General features: G+C 30.3%; 1 protein-coding gene across 3 annotated transcripts in view; it reads left to right on the top strand.

The window, feature by feature from the left end:
• Window positions 1–1,484: 1,484 nt before the first annotated feature.
• Window positions 1,485–16,467, top strand: part of LOC107448860 (putative inorganic phosphate cotransporter) — a 33,156-nt gene continuing 18,173 nt past the window's right edge. Inside the window, exons 1-3 of one of the 3 annotated variants that reach the window (XM_016064214.4) lie at window positions 1,485–2,215; window positions 9,402–9,589; window positions 15,256–15,492. In XM_016064214.4, coding sequence (XP_015919700.1) covers window positions 2,179–2,215; window positions 9,402–9,589; window positions 15,256–15,492 — 462 coding nt within the window. In that variant the 5' untranslated portion in view covers window positions 1,485–2,178. The remainder of the gene's footprint in view (window positions 2,216–9,401; window positions 9,590–15,255; window positions 15,493–16,467) is intronic. The other 2 variants (XM_071182354.1, XM_071182355.2) reach the window with 2 other exon arrangements.

The raw sequence follows: 16,467 nt of genomic DNA, 5'->3' as shown, positions 1-16,467 counted from the left end.
AAGGTTAGAAATCTGGATCTATCGAGAAAGCGGTATGTTTATTCAGAGGAAGTATGTTTTTTTGTCTGATTTCGTATTTCAGAATACCGTTTACATTTGTTAGCTATCATATTTGAGGTATAATCTCTTTGAACTATTAAGATTGAGTCCTAGAACTTAAAGATACGATCATTAGATCAAAAGTTATTCAGGGGGGCCTTTTTTTATGTTGCGCACTTTAAAATAATAAAATGACTCTGACTTAATAAGAGTACACTGCCAATATTTTGGAGAGCGTTGAATCTTAATAATATTTAAACTTCTGGCAGCTTTACTGTACCAAATCTGATCACATTATACTAGTGCTCCTTTTACTTATACACGGAAATATTTTTCAGTTATGTTCCACTTAATTAAGGTCGCTTTCTTAAGGTCACATTATTAAGATCGCAGCACCTTTTACGCGATATTAGGAATTAAGGTATCAATATTATGTTTTAGTGTTCAACCATTTTTATTGCATTGTTACCTTTTTTTTTTAAAAAAATGGCAATTCTGATTTCATCGCTTTCTTATATTTAAAATTATTTAGAGTAGGATAAATGATTACAAATCTAAAACAACATCGAAAAAAATCCAAATTATTTATTATATCTTTATATAAATATGAATGATAGAGAGGTTAAATGCTTTTTATCGTTATTCAATGGTATGAATTACAAACAACGAGCTTTGCTTACTTCAATAACATAAAGCCACCAAAGATCACAACATATAACATTAAATTAAAAAATTGAAATTATTTTAGCTACATTAATTGAAAAAATTAGTGGAAGAAACAGGTTAGTGACATTTTCAGAACAAAAAAAAAATGTTCCATCTGAACTATTTTATTACCAATTTATTAGAAAGTGGGACAAATATTTCGTTCTTTTCATTTATTTACCACGACCTAATTTCATGCAAGCATACTGAAAACTGAAGTAATTAGTTATGTTAAAATTTAAGTGAAAGCAAAAACAGTTCAGATGCATTAAACATGCCCGTATTTATTTTGCCACTTTTTTTTAATCTCATTAATTCAGATTCATTAATTCCCCTAAAAATATCACTTCCAAATTCTTTAACTGTGTCGGTACATGATTTTCAGTTTGATTTCATGATTTAGTAGTGTTTTTCAATACTGATTTATTGATTTTCTTTATTTATTTTTAAATATTCACGTGCGAAGAACGGGTATTCAACTAGTATTAAAATGAAAATATTGCAATAAACAATATATGAAATAAAAAATAAAATTAAGTTCATTGTCATACATAATGAAACATGCGTTGATTGTCAAGGTATATCTTTCATTGTATAAAGAAGTGAAAAAGAATAAATTGTGGATTCTTTATCCTACACTAACTTATCAAATGCCAAAAAATAGAGTTTGTTTGGTTAACTGAAAGACACGAATTCATTTATGGAATAATTTTTGATTACTCGTATCAACTATATCATCTCTTGGCGAGCTCTTCGATGCGAAGAATGACATTTATTAATAGAAAACGCTTACCTTGAAGGATACAAATATTTATTTTTTACTCTGATCTGAATTAAATATGCCACATCATTTTTGTGAGGAGCGGTCTCTTCAGCTACTTACGGGGAAAATATTATTACTATGCGTTAAGTGGTTTCGTGAGTAATTTCAAATGATAATGGTGACAGTTTATTATTTTTTATTTATTTTTAAATATTCCCGTGCGAAAAACGAGTATTCACCTAGTATATTATAAAAATGTATTCAAATTCAATTCTGTTCATTTCTATGATAAATTAAAATCGAGAAAAGTTTTATGTGGAAATTTAGTACCAGACTGGTGACGTTGTAATTAAAAAAAAAACGATAAATGTTTCTGAAAAGCTTTTTACCTTGGATTTTATGATATGAAATTATGTTTATGTAAAGCACGCAATGCAACAAGTTAGCAATACTATCTGATGAACTACGTTAGATCTATGACTGATATATTTGTTAAAATATGGACTATTTTTTACGCTGCCTTTATTTTAATTCATTGCTATAGTTTATCATCACTAAAAACTTTTGAAACAATTTTTGCGGATTTATAATCAAACTTCAAATTTGTTTACCTTATTTTATTTTATTGATCATGATGTTTTTCAATTGGACAAAAAGTGCATAAATAGAAAATGATTAAAATGGAAAACAAAATCGAACATTTATCAAGTAAGTCACATGTTTACTTTATATTGACATTAATATTTAATGTTAATAATTTTTAATGTTAATAATGTTAATAATAATTTTATGTTAATAAAAACATAGTTCTCGAAAATTAAATACCATTAATTATTAATATTATTATCTTCGCTTTGTGTTTGGATATATAGAATTTAAAAAAATTGTTTTTGCGATGCTTTATGTCTTTACATACCATAAAAAGAAACTGTTCAAAAATCCTTTCATTGTAGTGGGTACAATCTTATGTAACAGAAAAATCACTTGATGGGATCCTTAATTTAAAAAAAAAAGTAGTGCGGGGAGTCCCTCCGCGCGGAAGAAGTTAAACTTCGCAACCTGCGACGTTAATTGTAGAAGAATCAGCAGTCATAGCATAGTCGTGCTCAGTAATCACGGTAATATTGTGCATTTTTCCCTCGTGGACCTCTTGAACCAGTGGAAGTGCTTGTGGTTGCCTCATCGTCTCGCTCTGGAAAATGTATTTGTATTAATAATGTATGTGAATGCGTCATAATGTAATTTCAGAAGAGAAAACCTAACAATCAATTGATATTCACAAGAGACGTACCTTGACATAACCTTAACTCCGTCGCATTGTCGGTGGTATTGTTTTCACTCATTTTTTACAATTGTTATTCACTAAATTTGAAAATAAAAAATACTACCCAATTAAATTATATTGAGTATTGAGTATAGTAAAGTGCGGCGTGCTCTCTGCTTTCGCTTATAGCACTGCGTTTCAATAGTAAGGCTTAATTTAACTAATAAGATTTATTTGAGCCCTGAGGCTCTTCATCAAATTCCTGACTAATTTTGATTCAAAAGTTTTTTTAAATTATATGTGTATCAAAACAAACTAAAAAAATATTTATCGAAAAACAATTCACGATCGCAACGCTCGAGTACGATCTCTAGCGGGAGCCTGTAAATATCGGACATTAATTTATCACGTTTTCATTTAGTTCCATCAAAATCATTGACCATGACGGACGCCATTTTCTTAGCAGCAAATAAAAATCAAAATTTCCCTAAGGAAAAGCTGAAGAACTTGAAAAAACTAACCAGAACATGCCAAACATTGAAGCAGAACACGCAAAGCATTTGAAGAACAATTTCTCCATAATTTTTACCTTTCTATTACCAACAATATAGCTTACAATTTCATGATCACTTGCTGTTACAGATGTGTATATTACGGTAAAATAATTTTCTCTGTCTTCAATTCATTACAAATTAAAATGAAGTCAACATTGCTTTCGTCATTCCAGTAAATAAATGTGAATTCAGAACGTCAAGAACTGCAATAGTTATAGAATATTCTTCTTTGTAATAGAACAGTATATATTTCTGTATCTATATAATTCGGAAAACAACAATAAAGAATCAACCAAATTACTTAAAATAGTGCATTTGTGCTGATGATTAATAAATTTTTTATCGTTTTCTTGGTAAGTATTTTTTAGTTTTGAAAGAAAAGATAATTTCAACTAGAATTCAGCTGTTCTGTTTGTAAGCTACATATTCAAATTCATATCGAGATCTTACAATTATAAAATTTTGATGTGTGGTATGTTATCTAAAAGTAATAAGGGGATAATCTATGTACATATTATTTGAAAATAAAACGAATTGAATCAAGCGAAGAACATTTCATTTGGAACTCTGCTGATTTATAAAGAAGGTAAGTGTTATGATTTTTATAATAAAAAATTATCTTGTAAATTTTTGTTTCTTATTTGATGATAGTTTTCTACAGAATGGTTTTTTACGTCTGATTAAGAACTAGTAGAATAATAAGAAAAGAAACAATATGAAAGTTTTTATTTCAATGTAATGAATTCTTAAAATCGTTTTTTATCCTAAGAATTCTTTGTTTTCCGTTTTATAGTTTATAATTTTTTGATAAAAATTTTTGTCAAAATACTTTTTTTGAAAACATAAAGGGTATAACATTATGTGTTTATGTATACTTCTTGCATATTCTAATGTTTCAAGTAATATGATTCAGAAAATTATGAATAAAAATTCGGTACTTATGTATTAACGCCACAGCAGCTACAGATTTGGCGGTTTTTAAGTGCCGCCAATCTACACCTAAAATTTTTGTGACAAATCATAAAATGTAACACTTTATTTAAAATCAAAGTAGTTTATCGGATTTCGGTGGACAATGGGCAAAATATTTCGCTCCTGAAAAAATAAAATTGCATCTTGTTCAATTTTTGGCAAATCCCAAAGACGCATTTTCGTAACACTAAAAAATGGTAACAAAAATCGAAGAGCAAATCATTTTGGAATTCTTCTGATTTATAAAACTGGTAAGTTTTAATTTTTATAAAATAAAAAATGTTACTTTTAAGTAGTTTTTTTCTTATTTGATGATAGTTTTCTATGGAATGGTTTTCTGCGTCCGATTATGAATCAAAAAAGAAAAAACGTGAAAGTTGTTTATTTCAATGTAAGGAATTTTTAGAATTGGTTTTTTCTTTTTTGCTTTGTATCGTAAGCATTCTTTATTTTACGTTTTTTAGTTCCTAAATAATGATTTTTATTGAAACTTGAGATTTTTTGATAAAAATTGTTGTCAAAAAACGTTTTTTACTAAAGTAAATTTCCTAAAATTATGAGGCTTATGTATACTTTTTGTTCATTTTTATTTTTGAAGTAATATTATTCTTAAAACTATGGAATGTAAAGTTTAAATAGGCCTTTCATGTTATATCATTAAATTTAGTAAAACTATTTCTCGGGCATTAGGTTTTAACTCTTATAAGAATATACATATTTTTTTCTGTTTATGTGCAAATATTTTTCCGAGGTGTTTTGGATGTTCCTTTCTTAAAAAAAAGAGATACCATTTTGTTTTCGTTTGCATAAGATAGGATATCAAACATTTTTCTTTTTTAAATTTAATCAGCCACGATAAAGAAGGAACGTTGCAATGATACACGCTACATTAAAGACGTCTCTAGAGTAAATGAATGACTGTTCATATAGAAATCGCAGGCATTAGTCTCATACAACAACGCCCCCTATAGTTCGTTGCGATCGCGAATACTTTTATGACTTTTATTATTTTTATGCTAGTGAGAACCAAAACAATATGGAAATGAATGAGGGAAAACTGGATCCTACCACGTGATTTCCTGGCCAATAAAAATGTAGCGTTAAACGTTTAACGCAACCTTGTTGGAAGTCGCATAAGAAGTATAACTTCAAAAAGAAAAGAATTTGTTTCTTTTGCTGCCGTCAGTATACAATTATTAAAAGTTATAATTGTATTTTTTATTTTGTAAAATACTTCTTTATTTCTTTTTTAACAGCATTTAACGGTAGCATTTATTTGTCATCCTTTCTTAATAATATTCTTCGGTTCATTACTATTTTACCAAAATAACTGATTTTTTTTATTTATTTCCAATGAGCTGCACAATCAGTCTTCCCGATGAGCAGACCTAGTGCGTTCTCCAGAAGTGGTATCCACTCGTTCAGGACCACCACAATGGGTGAAATACCGTTGGGCTTGTTAATTTGGTCGTCTAGTTTTTGCCACACTAGATGGCAGCACCGAGACTCAATTTGATACTAAAGTGCACCAGTAATTTAATTTTGCCGGAAATGCCAAGAGCCAATAAGGCACTCCAGGGATCTTTTACATGCCGCATAATCATACGACATGGCCGATGAGGATTTTCTGCATCCTGAAAATTTGGTCTCTCTGCCGGGGATCGAACCCGCAGACTTGGGCTCAGAAGGGCGACGACAAACCAACTGCACCACCCAGCCAACCAAATTAAATGATTTAAAACTAAAACTGGCGTTTGTTTATTATAACGCAATCCTATAATATTATTACATTACTCCACATTTTATGCTAAGCACATTGCCAAACTTTATACACAGCTGTTTTACAAGTGTGAAACAGTAAAATTAACTGAACTATATTTACATTCTTAGTACCTAGTTAATATATGCTATTTTAATGAAGAGTTTTTTTAAAATTGAACAAAAAGCTTATAAGAATTAACATGGAAGATAAAATGGAAAATTTATCACGTAAATGGCATGTCTACTTTATATTGACGTTAATATTTAATGTTAATCAAGGCATTTAATTTTCACGAATTATATTTTTAGTACCTTCGCTTTGTTTTTCTATGTATAAAATTAAAAAAATGTGTCTTTATCATGCTCTCTGTCTTTACATGCCATGAAAAGAAACTGGCCAAAAAACGCTTTGTTGTTGTCGGCACAATCTTAATTAATTGAAAAATCACATCATGGGATCCTTAATTAAAAAAGAAAATTCGTATTTCTTTCGCTGTCTTCAGTATGAAATCAATAAAAGTTATAAATGTATTTCTAACTTGTAAAATACTTCTTTATTCTTTTTTTTAACGGCATTTCACTGTAGAGTTTATTTATCATCCTTTCTTATTTATATTCTCCGGTTCATTACTATTTTACCAAATTAAAATATTTCAAACTGAAATTGTCGCTTCTGTATAATAAAGCAATTCTATAATATTATTACATTACTTAACATTTTATGCTAAACACTATACACAGCCGTTTTACAAGTGTAAAACAGTAAAATTAACCAGGCTGCATTTACGTTATTAGTACCCAGTCAATGTAAGCAAATAAATTAGGGAATTTTAAATTGATAAATTCAAAATTAACTTTTCTCACTATTGCTAAATAATCTCTTGTTCAAAATTATAATTTCATACTATGACTAAATAGTGTCTTGCTGGAAATTAACTTCTCATTCTATTTCCAAATGATCTCTTGCTTAAAAAACATTTAACTTATTTTAATAGTCAACAAAAATTTCATATGAAAAGAAATTTGGATGTAGTTGCAATTGTAATTGAGTAATATATTAGGTTTAAGATTTATCGAAATAGAATCGGGAACTAAATTTGAAGAAACAAATCTGTGATAATATAATAAAATAGGTTTTGGGATCTTTCGGAGGAATTTTTTTTTTTTTTTAATTTTGCTATGACAACCTATTTATCATTAAGGAGAAAAAAAGATTATGTAGAAATTAGGAGGTTGGAGTGAAAAGTGAACAGGGGATGTCGACCCCTAGGAAGCTGTAAAAAGGACTTCAATAAATTATGCCCGATTACTTTATGTTAGAGCGCAAACATATTTTTATTATACGATCAAATTTTTGCTTTTACAATGTATTTTTTTTAATTATAGGGGTACTTTGAGCAATATTTTCTCCTTTAGAATTTTAGAATGTATACTTAGATCATAGAATAGTTCTCCCTTCATTTTATGAGAATTGTGGATCTCTTTTTCTTGTAGTTTGCTAACATTCTGGGACCAGAGACAGGAATGGTTCATTATAAAATGCTCATTCTTTAGATCATTTTTAAACTTTTTTTTAAATGACCTTTGAATGGCTACACTAATTTACCTGGAAGTTATTTTGTGAGCAAGTTAACCAATAAAATTTTGTAGATGATGATGATTTTGTGGATGACGATGACGAATTTGTAGATGATGATGATTATGATTTTGTAGATGATGATGATGGTTATGATTTCGTAGATGAAGATGATGATATAAAAGACTCGAATCCGAAACTATCTAACTGCATTATATAGAATTATTCAGAAACCATCATAGTTTTTATAAGTAGGTTAAGAACGATGGAAACAACTTACCAACGATTCTTTCCTAGAGAATTGATTTTTTCTTAGGTTAAAACCCTGTACCGAATGATGCTGTACTTAAGAGACAGTTTTTATCAAACAACATTTATTAGAAACAACAAACACACACCAACAAATCTAACATAATTTATAATTCTCGCAACGGATTATTTAAAATAAATAAAAAATAATCTCAACAAACACAACTAACTCTTAGAAGTCCCTAAATTGTCTGTTTCTTTTAATTTCTTTTCTTGACCCTGTTGTACTGTTTTTCTATTAGTACCTATGTTGTTTTTAGACTCCGTCCTTAGACAAAATTTACTCCCATTTTATTATAATAAATAGGTTTCTTTAAATTACTCGTGGAGTTGGATTATATCAATCATGTCAAATCATGTCAATATCAATCAATCATGTCAATATCAAAATCATGGAGTTGGATTATATTTTCCCCAAAAGTCTCCCATATATTATGGCTGGTTTAATTGAATAATACATTTTCACCTTAATACGACTCAGTAATATGTTTGAACTGTTATGGACATGAATTAAAAAATATAAAATACTGATAAGAAATCAATACAGGCTAAAGAAAATACGTTAGAAATGGTATAAGGTGCCAAAATATAAGGTATAAAATTAGATATTTATCTAATATTAGATTAAATTATCCTTATATTTTCAATAAAACAATAGCAACGGCATTTTATTGTACAAATCAAAAAAACAATTGCAAATTATTAACTTCCAGATGACTTTTATGGGTGAGCCATCAACCCATTCATAGCAACTCCTGGTACCTCATTGAAGACCTCTAGCAGTCGATATGCAATAAGGCCATTAAACCGTTTTTAAAAAAGCATACAAACAATGTTATTATGTCTAAACAACGTGAATATTATTAGAAAGAACTAAATCAATGTTAGTCTCAGTTCTTAATAAGCTATTTACATTGTAAATTTCAAAGAAAAGTACAAAATAAGTAGCTTCGTGTATAAGAACTTTCAATGGGACTTACCGAACGGTCAAGATGTCTCTTTAAAAACATTCAATGTACATTAAACATTCAATAAGTAACACCTGCTGTCAATAACAATATAATGATGAAGACAATGAAGAAGTCGATTTAATGTCAGCAACCTTCATCTTCAATAAATTGCAAGAACACTTTTTAATTGCAAGAATTCATAAAATAAAATAAAAACATTTTAATTTTTTTTTTTAAGTGGGAAAATACCAATTTTATTTGATTAAAAACTACATCAGAAAATTTTGCATCTCTACAACTTGATTAAAAAAAGAATTTATAGACAAAAATAATGCACAAATGCATTTTCCAGGTCTAATTAAAAAATCAGGCTCTTTACAAAAGTTGCCGGTAATTTGCAATGCACCAGGCAAATGGGAAAAAGTTTTAAGTATTTTACAATCCACTATATTATTTCCAAAATTTTACTATATTATTTCCAGAAAGCTGAGATATCTTTTATTTCCAGGTCATGCCATTTACCAGCGGAGATACTTCATAGCATTTTTGTTTTTTCTCAGTCTCGTTGTATCACAATCGCAGCGTTTAAATTTGAGTTTTGCATTAGTGGACATGGTGAATGTTACTGAACATCATTCAAATGGTTTGAATACAACTGAATGTCCTGACCTAAGAAATGACACTGGTACAAAAAATGTAACTATAATTCACTTTTATTTGATTTTCGCCGAAATACAAATTTAAATCCTTAATAATCACATTCAAAATACTAAATATTTTTTTACATACTCTATGCTTGTATAGGTAGAAACAAAATTGCAAGGAAACTGATACAGGTGGAATCTTAAATAGCAGGCAGCATTACGGCAAACATTGTATTTTCATTTTCATTTGATTGGAATAGAAAAATTTATTAATCTTTTTCTTTCCTCTTTTTTATTTTAGAAAAAAAAAATTCTGAAAACTGAGGTCTTAATATGCTTTTTCATTTACGTATAAACAGATAATTTACTCAAACATTAAAAGAAAATAGTGTTAAACAAACGTTATAAGAAAACATTTTTCATTGTCGATAGATCTCTATTTTAGTATTTTGTCGAAAACGCTTTTTTTCACGAATTTATACATTACGAATTTATTTGACGATTTTTTATTTACATCACGAATTATACTATAGCACATTTCTAATAGGTTTAACGAATTACATGTCATTTATTTGAATTCAAATTTATTTTAATGACTTAGTATTTACTAAAAAGATGTAATTTTTTTATATGGATTTGAATGATTGTTTTGAATTCTTAGAATTGTGTGCATTTGCAATGTACCTAAGTTAGTAGCGAGCGAAGCGATCTTGGTACGCGAAGCAAACCATTTAAGATTGCGTAGCAATTTTCGGGGGTTGGCGAGCGTTAGCGAGCAGGGGGAGCAGCCCACTAGTAATTTTATAAAATAAGTTTGACTTACTTATGCGAGGAGGAATTTTAAATCTTATTTTAAATAAATTTTAATTTTTGTGGGACTGATATCCAATTTTGGCCAGACAATATGGAATGCTTATAAACGTTTTATTGAGACAAAAAAGCACTAACGCGAAATGTATAATCTTTTATACACTGGACACTAAAAATAATGAAATGAGGTGTTAGAATATTGCATGTTGTGAGCATTGCATGTTTTATATATTCCATGTTTTATACATTGCATGTTGTGAACATTATTTCGAAAATGAAAATGTGCTTCAGAGACATACTGAGAATAGATCATATTATATACCCCCTCCGAGTTTCACCCCTTTTACGTAAATATACCCCCTAACGTGTTATATAACCATGTTTGATTTTAATATTAAAACAAATAACTTTTACTTAGATAAATATATGTAGATGCAAAATCAATCACAATTTGCAAATCTACATAACATTTATGTAGATTATTACGTAACAATTATTTAAATGCATTTAAAATAAAATTCTTGCTACTTTCTTTTCACATTAGTATTGCAACTCAAATGCAACTGTAAATCCTGTCGAAGGCAACAAGGCCAGTGTCAAACCATGAAGAAGTGAATTCGTATTTTATATTTTATTTTATAACCGTCGTTTAACATAACCAATGTTCATCTCCGACAGCCAATGTTCATCTCCGTAGCCTAATAATTTTGAGCGCGATCCAGAAGACAAGGAAATTTGCCTTCATGGAGGACTTTTTGATGGACCTAACCCACATTTGCGTTACATGGAGAGGAAAATCACGAAAAACTCCCAGAGTTAGTCTGACTGCAAAGGGACTTTTTTTTTTCTTTCCTCCAAGCCCTGGGCATGTACCTAGGTTATGAAAAACCCTTAACCATATAGCCCAAGACTTGGCCACTAATCCAGCTCCACTCCAGCCTACATAACATGATATTTAAAAAAAATATGTATATATTTTTTTTTTACTTAAAGTGTGGAATTTAAGAAGAAATAAGACAAAAAAAAATATACATGTGAAATGGGAAATTAGTAAAAAGAAATGAATAAAATAAATTAATAAGAAAGAAAGAGAAAAAAAATATAGCGTTAAAAAAACTAATAGAGATGAAAGTATTACTAGATATAGAGAAATCTTAATAAACAAATATATATATATATATATGTCTTTTTAGTAAGGATGTGTATAGACTTGATTGGATTGACGTAGCTCTTTTAGATCGTGCAAGTAAGTTGGGCAGGAAGGTGAGGAGGCTCTGTGATTACAGTCCAGATTTAAATTGGAGTCTTGGTTGGATGAGTGACAGTTTATGCAGAATTCTTTTTTTTCTGAGCAATTTTCGATACTATGACCTTTGTATCCGCACTTCTCGCAATAACAGTATGACTCAATACATGTGTTTTGGTGATGACCTATTGTCTGGCATTTTCTGCACCTTAATAAAACCAGTCTTTTTTTAATTGTGCAACGTTGTAGACCAGCGTAAAAATAATTAAGATTCAAAAGCTTGATGGAGAGTTTTCTGTTGACTCTTATGATGATGTGTCTCTTAGAATTATCTCTTTTATGTGGGATTTCTTTGGTCAGTTTGATGATATCATAGGCAGGGTTGAAATTGCCATTGATTTTTATCAAGTTAATAATCTCAGTTTCAGTGAATGTGACAGGTGTGTTAAGAAGAATTAGAGAGAACAACTTTACGTCTTTGTCGTGATATTGGATGCCTGTCTTTTGTAAGTTTGAGAGGACCGTTTCCTTATGTTGATTGTTATGAAACTTTAGTTCTAGAATCTTGCTGCTTCTATATACTTCTTTCACGGGCAGTTTAGGTTCTTCCTGAATCAGCCTTTCCACAATATCAGTTGTGGAGCAGTCTTCTTGTGGTTTTACTGTTGTTGGTTTTGGTTCAATTATTACTCGTGGAACATCAACATTGATAGAGGTGGTATTTTCTAATTTTTCGAGTCTTGCGTTGATGGTCTTTAGATTCTCTTCAATTTGATTTAGTGGGTTTGAGGAGTGAACATTTAATGAAAAGTCATCAAGTTTTGTTCGCATATAGTCAATTTTCTTGTCCAAAGATGTTTGGAAGTTTCTAGAATTTATAAAGTCATGAGTTTCTTGTTCCGAAGTTATCTTCCTTATTTGTTGAATTGCATTGATACAAGCAGATCGTGGTTCTTGCGGAAGGAATATTTTCTTATGCTTGCTGTAGTTGATGTTTTTCTCTATTATATGTAGAAGGCGTTCTATATCCGTTTTAGTCTGTGACATGATGGAGGTATTTTTGTTGGTAGAAGTTGGAGTATCACTGATGATGCAGTCGTTGGTTACCGGAGAAGTATGTTCATAGACAGAAGTGAGATCAACGATTACTGAAGGTGATGTATTAGTATCAGGACATTGTATGGTTTTATTATCTTTTCGATGAGAATTTTTTGATCTGGAAGGAGTTTCTGTGAGTGAGATATTATAGTCAACTCTTTGAAAGTTTTGTGTAACTCTGCGTTGGGATCTTGCTGATCTTGCAGGATTTTGAAAATTGTCTGTAACTTGTGAATTAGCCATGAAAGAAGGTAGTCAATATGTAAGCAGAAAGGGTAAATAGAGCTCTTTAAAAACGTTAGTTAATGAAAAAATACAAATTAAAAAGAGTGGCAATGGTGAGTCAAAGCCTGGCCCCTGAGAAAACCCAGAGTAGAAGTTAATTGAGAACCGATGCTCCATTGATAAGGTATGTCACCGCCAGATAAAAAGAGGTGTGGGAGGATAAATGCGTATTAGATGTGCTGAAAACCTGATAGAATGCAGGAAACAATGAAAGCGGCTCTAGGCAGAGTGAGGAAACTTAATTGGTTGAAGCAGAATGATCAGTCATTAGTGGATACACTGGCGATGGCATACAAGTACTAAAAGTTGCCTAAAAAAAGTTTAACTAGAAACATATGTGGTAATTTAAGACAGTTAACTATATATCAAAATTAGTGCTAAAAAGATAAGATGCAACAGTAGATAACAACTGGTACTAGGCCGGTAAAATTTCTATCAATAAATGTACTAATAAAGAGAGGATAGGCCATCGCTATGTTAACAAACAATTTCTTAGTGCTTAAAAATGGTGAGAGTAAACAAACCGAAGTATTAATAAGTACTACTGTTGATGAGTTGACCTGAGTATTCCATTGGTTGGTAGTATCCAAAATCTTCTGGTAGGCTGATGCAAAATATTGCTAGATGACCTTAAGCTATATATGAGTATGTAAATCTAACTTGAGCTTTGTTATTTGAGAAAAAACATTGTAAAAATGCAAAGAAAAATCAAAATAAAGCACTCGGAGACAATATTGACAATAATATAATGATACATAATTAAAAAAAACACTTAAAGATAAATAAAATGGCCCTAATCTATGTAAAAAGAAATAAAAATGAACTAAGACAACAAATGTATGATAGATTCAATGTAATAAAGGTTTGTAAACAATGACTCTGATATTAACTTAAAAACAGCATGGAATAGGAAAAGCTATTAAAATGAATAATGTCGATTATAAATTTAATTGATTAAAGAATTATGAATATGGTCTGATTTAAATCACTTAACTGTGTTTGCGATCATAGAAATTGTTTACATTTTGTTATGGGGAATAGAACACCATTAACATGGGAAAGTGATGTCTCTTTGAAATTTAATATAAAGTCAAAGGATGGATGAAAAATTAAAAACAGGGTGGCGGACAATTGAAAACATTTGGGGAAACAACATATAAAAAATTTAGATAGAAATAAAAACGCTAAGATAAAAATTTGAGTGTCCAAAGTCAGAGTTTACAAAATACTAATTTTTACATAGCGATAGCCTAATCCATGATCCGTCTACCACTGAGGATATTTTACGTCAGCACTGGGGCCAGTGCAAGCCGAATGCGGAATTTGTATCGACCAGCCATCGCTGGAATTCGAGCCCGGTTCACCTTATTGGAAGACGAGCGCTCTATCTCCTGAGCCATCACGGCTCAGTGAAATCATATTGACGAGTATAAAGAGGAAGTCACAAAGTTTCGAGTCAGTGAACGATTTTTATCCTTTCCATTTAATTTGTTTCTAAAATATCAATGCCATAGAATCAGAGAAATGTGTCTGCATGGAACAGAATCAATATGGAGCAGCGAAGCGGTGACTCCGTGAAGACGGAAAATAAAGCCGAAAATGAGGGTTCGTGTAGGTAAACCTGCCCGTTGCTACAGGTTCTAGCAATAAAATGAAATGAAATTTTAAAGCCTTCGTTTTTCAAGTGGTCTAGCAGAAGGAAAATAATGCTCATTTTGTCACACCTAAAACGAAAAAAAAAAAAAAAAAAATATGGAGCATCACATTTGACATTCGTAATAAACTTCTTATTACTAGCGAAATAGAAGTTTATTACAAATTTAATAGAAGTTACTCTAAAATCTCTTGAAAATTATGTGCCTTAAGTTTTCCGTTTTAGGTATGACAAAATTGCATTATTTTCTTTAATCGATCTGTTTAATAAGAACAGTTTTTGTTACCTTAATTTCACAAAATTTATTTGAAATTGTCATCGTACAAGTACGTTAGTTTGTTTTTATAAAACTAATCTGACAAATCTAAGAATATTTTCAGAACATCGTTAACATTTTCTTAAGTTAGATGTGCGACATCTCCAATGCCATTTTCGAAAACATGCTTCGAAAAAGTTAAAAAATGCTATACACATTTTTTTTAATTTATTACACAAAATTGGTAATTTGGTGCTTACATATGAGTAATATACTCAAACATTTGTTTTATTTAGTTAGTTAAAACTGTTTTAATTGTTATATTTGAAAAGGATCACAAATAATACAATGATAGTGAATTATTTTTAGGAAAATGCAGAGTTTTCTTGGGATGCGGAACTTCAAGGACTGATCATAAGTTCTCAATACATTGGATATTGCATCGCGCAGTTTCCAGGAGGTCTTTTATGTGAACTATTGGGTGTTAAGAAAATGATATTAATCAACATAATTATTGGTTCGTTGTGCAACTTACTCTCACCAATTGCAGCTAGAACAGATCCATATTTGCTTTTTGTTGCACACCTCATAAAAGGAGTGGGGCAGGTAAAAATTTACCAAGCACATTCCAGATTTCATTTATTAGTTGCAACAACATCTAAAGTAGGTTATCTTATGCAAATTAAACTCTCACAAACAAAGAATTTGGTCTTAAAACATAATTGATCTACTTTCATAAAATTCACGATAAACAAGAATTAAATTTAAATATCAAAATATTTCAAATTATTTTAATTTAGGGCACTTATTCAGTACCTATATTTTACTCCGATGTGGAATACCTACGTTAGTTACCTAATAGCGTAATTAATTGATCTTCACTTCCGTCAAACAGCACCTCGTACTTTTTTATGGCCATCAAAGCGGATATATACCAAATAAAGTTAGTGGTTTAGGGTGTTTTTGAAAATCGTCTTTGTGTATTTTTCTTTATAAGTCATTATATGAACTGAACATTATTCCAAGCTTTTGAAGGAATATATATATATATTTTCTTCTTTTGTAAGAAATTTTTTTTCTTCTACAAAACCATTTTGGCCAATTTAGTTGTTTTTTTGCAGGTTCTTGCTCGTCGTAAATGAAACTTAAAGTTCCACAGTTTTGCCGAACCGAAAATTCTTATTTCCAAAAATATTTACTTGCTTCGGTCGTAACTAATAAATATTGGATAATGCCCAAGTAATTTAACTTGTAAAAAATTACGTAATTTCATGTGACTAATTAAGTAACTATTAATTTGTTTTGACGATTGGATTTGGTAACACTCTTCCTTTCACTCAGCTTAGCTAAGATCTCAAAAGGCTGGGATAGCCTGGTTGATAAGGCGTTCGGCCACTGTCCGGGAGGTCGAGAGCTTGAAATCCGTCGGCTAAAGGCTCACGTGTATAAAAGAGTGACTCCCTAATTCGTCGTGGTTACAACATCCTCCAAGTTTCCAAAACAAATCAACTCCTGGAGGTACTGGATCGGAGATTGATTGTTCTCTGTTTCAGGTTAAAGTTACGATGTGTGAAGGGATGA

Source organism: Parasteatoda tepidariorum, chromosome 4 (genome assembly GCF_982258835.1).
Source record: "Parasteatoda tepidariorum strain Cologne lab strain chromosome 4, Ptep-v5.0, whole genome shotgun sequence".
Classification (NCBI taxonomy): Eukaryota; Metazoa; Arthropoda; class Arachnida; order Araneae; family Theridiidae; genus Parasteatoda; species Parasteatoda tepidariorum.
This window is presented reverse-complemented; position numbering and strand designations above follow the sequence as displayed.